At 34.0% G+C, this 9,528-nt stretch overlaps 1 protein-coding gene across 3 annotated transcripts; it reads right to left on the bottom strand.

Annotated features, from left to right (window-relative positions):
- Positions 1 to 3,823: 3,823 nt before the first annotated feature.
- On the bottom strand, positions 3,824 to 7,762 carry LOC126721907 (ETHYLENE INSENSITIVE 3-like 1 protein). Of its 3 annotated transcripts, none has more exons than XM_050424988.1 (3): positions 7,594 to 7,759; positions 7,385 to 7,464; positions 3,824 to 6,319 (listed from the first exon to the last, which is right to left on the bottom strand). In XM_050424988.1, the coding sequence occupies exon 3, from the start codon at positions 6,174 to 6,176 to the stop codon at positions 4,341 to 4,343; it is 1,836 nt and encodes a 611-aa protein (XP_050280945.1). In that variant the 5' UTR covers positions 6,177 to 6,319; positions 7,385 to 7,464; positions 7,594 to 7,759; the 3' UTR covers positions 3,824 to 4,340. The 3 variants fall into 3 exon arrangements, with proteins under 3 accessions (XP_050280945.1, XP_050280944.1, XP_050280943.1); XM_050424987.1 differs by having other exon boundaries at positions 7,385 to 7,412; XM_050424986.1 differs by lacking the exon at positions 7,385 to 7,464 and having other exon boundaries at positions 7,594 to 7,762.
- Positions 7,763 to 9,528: the final 1,766 nt, after the last annotated feature.

Here is a 9,528-nt window from a genome sequence, read left to right as displayed (position 1 = left end):
ATTTTAAAAGGCCATAAAAAAATTATATATCTAAAATCTAAAACAAAATATACAAGCCAATATATATATATATATATATATACATTAGTCCAACGACAAAAATTATCAATAATAAAGCTAAATACAATTAAGTTTAATCAATAAATTTGACCCAAAACAAACCGTTTGGCCTTTTAAAAAATTTAAAATAAAATAATTTTGTCCTAGACTTGTAGCAACGCACACATAAAAAATAAAAAGAAAAAAAAAATCATTTAGCGGTAAAGTAGCAAAGACAAAGTTACCGCACACAATTAACATCAAAACTGCACTCCAAATTCTTAAGTTCGTATGAAAATGAAAAAGTCTATGAACACAACTTTTATATCACAATTATTGCCACTGACCTTTCCATGTGCAACTGATATGACCAGAGTCTTACCTATAGTCACATTGTGATTCTAGAAGAACCGACTGAAAAACTGTGCTAAAGAGGAATGAGTGACCGGAGTCTACACGACTACGCTGATCATTAGCCATTTGGTCCATTACTTTCCAAGCTATGCCGAACTTCAACCAAACTGATCTTTCGGCCACTTTACCAAATTGTCGTTTCTTTTATAAGATATTTCTCATAATTTGTCGTATTCCTCCAATTCCAAACGTGGGTACCACTTTGAAATTCAAGTGAGCAATCAGAATGGCCTTAAACATCAATAATTGCTGCAATCCACAAAACCTTAAAAGGATTCCTAATCTTTGATCGGAACTAGTTTGATACTTTTTTTTGCCTTCATTCGGATTGGTACACGTGCTGCCTAATACAGATCTTAAAAAAGAAAAAACTAAAAGATATAGATAATTATAATATATATATATATATATTCCCTTATATTAAGTTTTTGAAAGTTTACCAGCGAGAATTTTATATACATATACACTTAAAAATAATGTTAGAGATACAAAATATTTTACAAACTGTTGATGAGGTGAGTGATTATTGGTAAATAAAAAAGTGATATTAATGGTGGTCTAAATGAAAACCAATAAAAGGTTGGCCGTATCAACATTTTGTAAAATAGTTTATAACTATAGCATTATTGGTACACTTAATTATTCAAAAGTAGAATTTTTATCTTGTATAAAAAAAAAAAAAAATTGAAGTTCTAAAGATATAGTACTTAGTCCCAGAAAATAAAATAAACTAAAAAATATATTGAACAAAAGTGGCACCAAATAACTACAGTTTAGTTAGAGAGAGGTTTTGAAAATGCAATTTTTCTTTAAATCTTTTAAACTTGGAAATGTATGATTAATGTGCTGACTATCCATAATTGACTCAAAAAACTTAAGACTAAAGCATGATTGTTATTGTTCTAAAAAGTAGAAATGGGTCTGTCTTAGTCTAGTCCTTTACTTTAAAATTTCTGACCAATATCTTTCTATTACACTATAACCCCCACATAAGTGCTTTACTTATTAACCAAAAAAAAAAAAAAAAAAAAAACTTTGAAGCATCTATGAAATATGGATTCAGATCCTCTAGATTTTTTAGGGTACTCTACCAAATAAATTTCTTTAAATTTTAATCATTTTTTTATGATTTAAGGTTTTAAATTCTTCTATGTCAGCATTCCACTAATAATATTCTTAATTGTTTTGTTTACAACATTATTTTATTATTTTAAGAGTATTGTTAGTGGAATGCTGATGTGTCAGAATCTAGACTTTTAAATTATAAAAGAGTGGTTAGAATTTAAAAAAAATCTACTAATAGAGTATCCTAAAAAATTTAGAGGAGCTGAATCCCCCTAATATATATCCATTATCCAGCCACCAGACAAGGTCTAAATCAGTTTGTCCAAATGGTAGAGCTGCTCATTTCGAAGTGCCTTTTGCCTTTTCTTACTTAGAGTGGTCATTTATCTACCACATAAAGTAGGGTTGTGCTGTTTCTCCACACACACACACACACACACACACACACACACACACACACACACACAAAAAAATAAAAATAATAATAATAATAATAATAATAAAAAAATAAAATAAAATTGCTTGTGCTCCTCGGGGGAAAAAAGAAAAAGTTAAAAAGTAGGCTTGTTTTAATTAAAATATAATCTGAGATTTCTCAATATATATAATTTGAGGATTTTTACTTCAAAAGTTATAAATTTTCTTGTAATTACAGAAATAGATTTAAATTTAAGTCAATAGATCTTTTATTTTTATACAACAAAAGTAATGGGTCTGTGCCAATCTACATTCATATAGGAAAAGTGACAAAAGCTCTAACTTCATATCCTTCAATTAAAACTGAAAATTTTATTGATTCTTGCAACGTAAAATCATTGAACCTATTTTGGTAATTTTAGGAAACAGTATACAAATTATTATTATTATTATTTTAGGACGTTACTCTACCCTATAACCCAAGACTGAATGGGTGCTGTTTCCACCACCACCACCAGTTGAGGCGGCATGTGAAGAAAATTCTAGACTCGAGAAGCCTTGAATGGCGGCCAGGTCAGGGGTGTCTATATCACCTTCACTCTATCACATAATTTACATTTGGATGGCCATTAAAAAGGGGACAACTCAGTGCTTGGACCTTTCAGCCTCAGGAACGTGACACATTGATATGGGGTACTAAATTCAACATTTTCTTTGAACCCTGTCAAGTAGCCAGCCACGTGTAGGAGTACACATCGGTTTCTACAATAATTTCACAATTAAGCCCGACATATTGTTATTATCTTTCACCTAAGTTCCCAAATGGAGAAGGTATTAGGTGAGACGGACGTATAAATCCATTGTCTTACTGACATGTAGAATCATCTCACCTAGAATTTTCTCCTACACCACTTTATTGTTTGTCATTGAGAACTTGTTTGGCTGTTTGTAAAAAAATGTCTACATTATTACATACAACTGTTGACAATGTTTCTAAAGAAGACATTTACACTGTGTTTGGTTGAGGTGAATTTAGGAATGATGGAAAATATAGGAAGGAAAATAGGGTGAAAAATAGTGTTTTCTACTGATTGGTAAAGGGAGGAAAATATTGAGGATGGAAAACCCGGGAGAAATTTTTCTCTCCCGGGCCCACAAATTTCATCCTCCCAAATCAGGAAGAAAAACTATGAGAGAAAAGTGCTCTCAATTGTCTTTTACCATAATGCCCTCTCCCACTACCCTCATTCATGACTTTCTCACCTACCTCACCTGATGACTTTTGCCCACAAATCCTTACCACGTTTTTGCCTCTTCTCATCTTACCTTCACAGCAAACTGTGGTCCAAGTTCTCTTCTTTCTTTTTTTTTTCAACGTGATCTATTGTTTCTTGTAATCATTATACTCCTCATTATATGTATGCTATTATAATTTTTACATTAGAATAATAAAAATAAAAATAATAATTTATATATATAATGTGGTAAATTTTATATTATTTAATAAGTACAAATAAATCTATTTCTTACATATTATATAACAAACGTATAATAGTCAATTTATATAAATTACATTTTTCATCATTCATTTTTCTCTCCAACCAAACAAAAGAGTTTTCCACCCTCCCACTTTTCCACCCCTCCAACTAAACACACAAGAGAGAAAATTAAATATTTTCCATCATTCCACTTTTCTATCCTCCCACTTTTCCACTTCTCCAACTAAACCGACCCTTGACGTTCAAATCCGCCCTAATTATTCTATACATGTATCAAAAAGTGACTAATTGTTTTCTCAAACATCAATTTCTTGTTTTCTACTACCCTTTCTAAGTTGATATTTCAAAAGCTGACTGCTCATGATGAGCATGTTTATGCAAGCAGAGACTGAATTAGAATAAAAGTCATTTCTTCTTCAGGTATATAGGGAACAAGACATAATTAGAGTACATCACCATACATGTGCAGTATGCCCAACACAGGCAAAATGCAGGTTAAGAAATGTAACAACTAACATCATTTATATAGATGTATGTGTGTATATATATTATCTAACATGGACATCTCAGTTATGCAACAAGAAGATGCTTATGCTTCTAAGCTATTTCACAGCAGCACTGAATATTGGCTTGGTCCTTCCCAGTTCTTTATTGGCCTTCTTCAATCCTGCACTGAAAGATGCCCTAGACTAGCAGAATTAACCCAAGTTCATGTGGACTTAAAAACATCTAATAAAACAAGCTTATATATATATATTAAGCAACTAGATTTAGAGAGGAAGAAGCTTCATCCATCCAACACGGAACTTTGTACAGATGACTTTCCGCACTTCAACATACAGCTTTCCCCTTATATGAGTGCTGTCAACCAAAGAAAGCCGGAAGATAAAAGTTATGCCGTTTTCTTCAGAGGTACCACAGGGAGACATCTTGCTTTGGCAATGAGTCTACCGTATAGTCAATGGGTGCAAGGTTAAACGGAGAGCTGAATCTGAATTCAGTGAGATTATCGTTGGGATTGCTATCAAATGGAGGATCAAATGGCTTGCACTGACCAAACTGAACTTCTGTTGTTGGAAACACACCGTGTTGCATAGGCATGCTAGTATCTTCACACATGTTGCCTCCCATAACAACCCCCTGGCTGTAATAGCCATCATCCATCTGAAGTTGAAACTTTTGCTGCTGCTGCTGATGAAGATTGGTATCATTGACGTTCCCAGGACACAAGCTTTTGCCACGCTGAAGATTGGTATCATAGAATGACATTAGCTCAGATATCATTTTCTGCCCATCTTCAGGAAGTCCTAGTCTTGAAACATTAAGTGGACTCTGGTTCACTGGTGGAGTAGCTGGCTTAGGTTGAGTATAGGGTAGAGAGAAGGCTGCTGACTTGTCATCATTGATTTGAAAGTTTGACATTCCAAATGCTTGCGAAGGATTGTTTCGGTGTGGACAAATCATTTGGTGATTGTTTCTCGAATTCCTGTCTAGAAAACCAAGGCGGTAGTCATTATACGGGCAATGAGGGAAGTCACAAGTATACATCTTTTGATCCATCAATGAAAATTGCTCATCAGGCAGCTGCTTCCTCTTTGGAATGAAATCTGATGAGTTAATTTCAATGAGCTCTCCCTTAATTTGGGGATCCACTGGTGGGATAAGAAGCCTATCTCTTGGTCCAGCAGTGCCCATCTTCAAGAGATTGACATCGAGGGGCTTGCAATCTTCTACATCAACATTCAGTTCATCACCCACTCCTTCAACATCATAATCACTAGAATCACAGATGGCCAAACACCCGCTCCCAACAGCTGACAAAGGTGGACATTTATCAGGGTACAAAATCTGAGCCAGCACCTCCTCCTGATTTATAATGGCCAGCCAAGTGGCACTCTCCTTGGCAGTCATCTTGTCCTGCAAGCATTTTGACTGACGAACAAGCTTGCGGATCTTGGTAATGTCAGGGGACATGTGCTTGATAACAGCTGTGAGAACACTCACCTTCCAAGCCTTCTTAAGATCATGAGGCTTCTTGTATGGAGGAGGCCCCTGATCCTTAGGAAAACCCAATTGTGGCCACCAGTCCTCATTACCACTTGGCCACCATGGCGGGGCAACACCCTTCTCCAAGGGGAAACGCCTCTGAGGCGGATCGCAGTGCTGCATCAGAGCTGACAAAAGTGATCCAAGAGTTGTGTCCTGGAGCTCCTGCAAGGTGTGAGGGGTGGATGCCATTGCACTGCAGTCTTCATTCTTCACAGGGATTGAATGATCTGCCTGATACTTGGCAATTGCAGCAGGACCATTACGATCAAACCTTACTTTTTCCTTCCACCATGCCCTCAGATTGTCAGAGGCTCCACTCACCGGCTTGCCCTTTTCAGGAATAATCCCATAAACAAATCCTTGAGCTTTACAAACTTCCATCATTTTCAGCATATACTTCAGGATAGCATCTTGCGACCGAGACATCTTCTTCCTTCGGGCTTGCTCCTGGGATTGGCGCTGCTTTGCATTGTCAGCCCCTTCCTTTCCCTTATTCTGTTCTTTGAGTCGTCTCAATAGCATTCGATCTCTCCACATCCTCCTCTCAAGCTCATCAACATCCATCTCTTCATCACTATAATCATCCTCTGCTCCTGTCCCTTGTTCATGCTCAGGAACTCCCTCTCCTTCCCCAAGAGAGCCTGAAAGAAATTCAAGATTGGGACAAAAACCCATTTCTTCAAAGATCCCCATTCAGCTCTTTGCACCAAGATCAACCACTCCGAATCTCTAATCAATATGAACTTTGCACGCAAAATTTCACTTGAAATTATCAGGCTTTCCAGAATCGAACCCGGTAAAATCGTTGAAATCTGATCAAAATCTTTGTAAAATGCCTAAATCAAATAACAAACCAGAGTCAGTGTGAACCATGATTGGCAACAACTGTGTTAATTGTAAATAAATAAAGCACAAAATCTCATACTATGTATCCGCAAGTACAAAAACTAAAGTATAGCAAAAAAAAGAATCTATTAAAATGATCAAAATACATACTTAAATAGCATGAAAACGAATAGCAGGAGTAACCGATAAGCACCAACACAAACACACAAAGGCTCTTTTTCTGGGTCGGTTGGGTGTGAAAAAGAGGCTCATTACTCATAGGACAAGGTTTTCCACCGTTTATAGGAACCTCCTTGACCTATTACGTGCCGATTAGATGACAATCCACGTGTATTTTAATTGCATGTCTCATTAAGTGATTTAAACATGTGATTAAGAAAACAAGTGGATGATCATTTAATTACCGCACCGCAGAGCTGGTTTAAAGGAAATTTTTGTACTAATTTACGGGATTCCTCGATTATATAGAAACAAAATTAAGCTACAAACTAAGCAAAAAATTGGTCATATCCTGATAAATGATAATGTAACTTCCATAAAAACCATTACAACCAAATCCCCTAAAAGCTACTATGGAAGCCAAAGTCAAAAACAAATAAAGAAATAAATAAACTAACAGCCCTCAGATCTTGTTGGTTCCCAAAGCAAATATCTCTAACACTAAGACTAAGATTTCAGATTTCACCGTCTAAACTACGCCACATATCACATACCCTCTTTTTTAGCTTTTAAATAAAGCTTCCAGCCAATTTTCTCATACCCCAAGCAAAAAAAAATGCAGCTTTTCCTTTTTATTATGATTTCTTAACACACAATACTCATTTAAAAATAACAAAAATTGATATCATAGTCAACAAAAATCTGAACAAATAGATGGCTCCAAAAATTATGGGTTTTGAGCACACGAAAGATTCATATATCACTAGCCGCCTCTTCTCTTTTTCTTTTCTATAGATCCAGTTCAAAAAAATAATACAAAAAAAAAATCTGAAAATAAATAGTAATGAAAAAAAAAACAGAAACATGAAACTGAAATATAAACAGTAGCCCACCACCTGAAACGACAACCTACGTCCGAGGAATCTGGAACAGGAGTGTGAGAACCAAAGACTATTATCAAATTCAGATACAGAAACTGAAAAAACAAAGTACTTTTTACTGTTTTCTGTGTTCACATACAGTGAAAACTAAAAAAGTTGGACACAATATACATACAGTATATAGTTAGTAGCAGAAATGAGAAAGAGTTTGAAGTAAATGTTACCTGTAATGGTACTGTGAAGCTGAGGCCAAACTGAAGCTCTGTCACAAGGACAGAAGAGAGAGAGAGAGAGAGAGAGTTTTGGTTTGGTTTGGTTTGGTTTCTCTCTTGCTCAAAATGAAGAGAGAGAAAGGGTGGTGGGTCTGAAATATGAGAGAGAGAGAGAGAGAGAGAGAGAGAGAGGGTGTGTGTGGCAACAGTGAGTAACTTTGCAGTGAGCGTCACATTGAATTTAACCATGGTCAGGTTACGTTTTAACCGCGGTGAAGCCGTGGGCTAGCGTTGCTTTGCATTGCGTTGCGACGTTTCATGTTGGGATTTATTTTTATTTATTTATTTTATAGTGTAATTTACTGTTTTGGGATTCTCATTTTTTTTTTTTTGTTCTGTCTTTCTTTTATCGGTTCTTTTTAAGGTCACACGTTCTTACCCACCACCTGCATATTTGTGTATCAATAATGCTAGGAGCACAATAAATTATACAACTTTTAATTTTAGCATTATTCTTTATTGATGTATGATCGGTTTACACTGTTTATACATAAATTACCGTTTATACTTCTGAAAATTGATATGTATAATATTAATATGGGAAATTTTAACGAGTGTCCTTAGGGTACTGGTTAAAAATCCAGTTAAAGAAAATTTTTATGGGAAAAGAAAAAAAAAAAACAAATAATGTTTTGACAGTTTTTTTTTATTTTCCATAAAAGTGATGTCAAAACTTTCCAAAAATGAATTATTAACGAGTGCTCTAAAGACACTCGTTAGCATAACCCTATTAATATTTGTGAAAACTAATCTAATAATCAATTGAAAACATGTACCAGTTGTGATGAAGTGTGTGGAAGAAACTCTCTTGTAATTGATGTTAAGAGTTAAGATCCCCACACGTGGTATGAACCATGAAGTGCTTGGTCACCATCTCATCTTGTATAACATGCACGTTTAATAAAATTGGCTGAAACAAATGAAAGACAAAAGGTTTTGTGTTCCATTTGGTCGACAAAGTGTTAATGCCATTAACTTTTATGTCACATATTTAAAAAAAAAAAAATTGATAGATAATAATTAAACATATAATCGCTCTGAATTTGTACTTCCTATTTTAGAAACTGGGCACTTTAATGACATGTACCTCCTATTTGGAATTTGTATATAGATGGAAAACCAGACACAATTTCGACCAATAATAATAATAATAATAAATGGATACACAATCACTTTGGATTTGTATAACCATATATCATTGTAATACTAAAAAGTGTATATATATATATATATATATATATTTTTTTTTTTTAAATATAAAGTTTTTTTTGTGAGAGAAAATTTATATTATAATATATATATATATATATATAAAGTTTTTTTATGAGGGAAAAAGGCAAATTGGTACCTCCTCTAGCATTAGTTCTAGGGTGTTGAAGGGGGGAAAGAGTTCAAGCTACCGGAATAACATATTTAAAAATTTGAATTTCTAATCAACTAGAAAAAGAAATGTAGTATTTTTAACATTAATTTTTTTGAACACTTGACAAGTTCTAAGTTTACATACGTATATAGTTATGATAGGATTTAAATTTATATTTTTGGCTCCATGATGATTTTTCTTACCATTAGGCTAAGACATCAATTAATTTCATATAAGGAAATTCAAACTTAAATCACTTATTCAACGATAAGAAACTTTATTAGTTGAACTATTTGGAATCCATCATTAAACTACAAGTTTTATTCTAGTCTAATTGCAAAAATGATCTATTTATTTAGTTATTATCTCATGAAAAACAAACTACATAATATCACCTTTTATTTATAAATAATTTTTTGTGCAAAAAAAATGCAATTAAAAATATTTATGAACATGCCAAAAGGATTATAGTTTTGTTGTACAATATTTTGAACTGCTGTGTAATTAATAAATTTTTAGGTAAA

The sequence above is a fragment of the Quercus robur genome, chromosome 4, assembly GCF_932294415.1.
Source record: "Quercus robur chromosome 4, dhQueRobu3.1, whole genome shotgun sequence".
In the NCBI taxonomy this organism is placed as follows: domain Eukaryota; kingdom Viridiplantae; phylum Streptophyta; class Magnoliopsida; order Fagales; family Fagaceae; genus Quercus; species Quercus robur.
The sequence above is the reverse complement of the archived record's forward strand: the minus strand, read 5'-3'. Positions and strand labels throughout refer to the sequence as shown.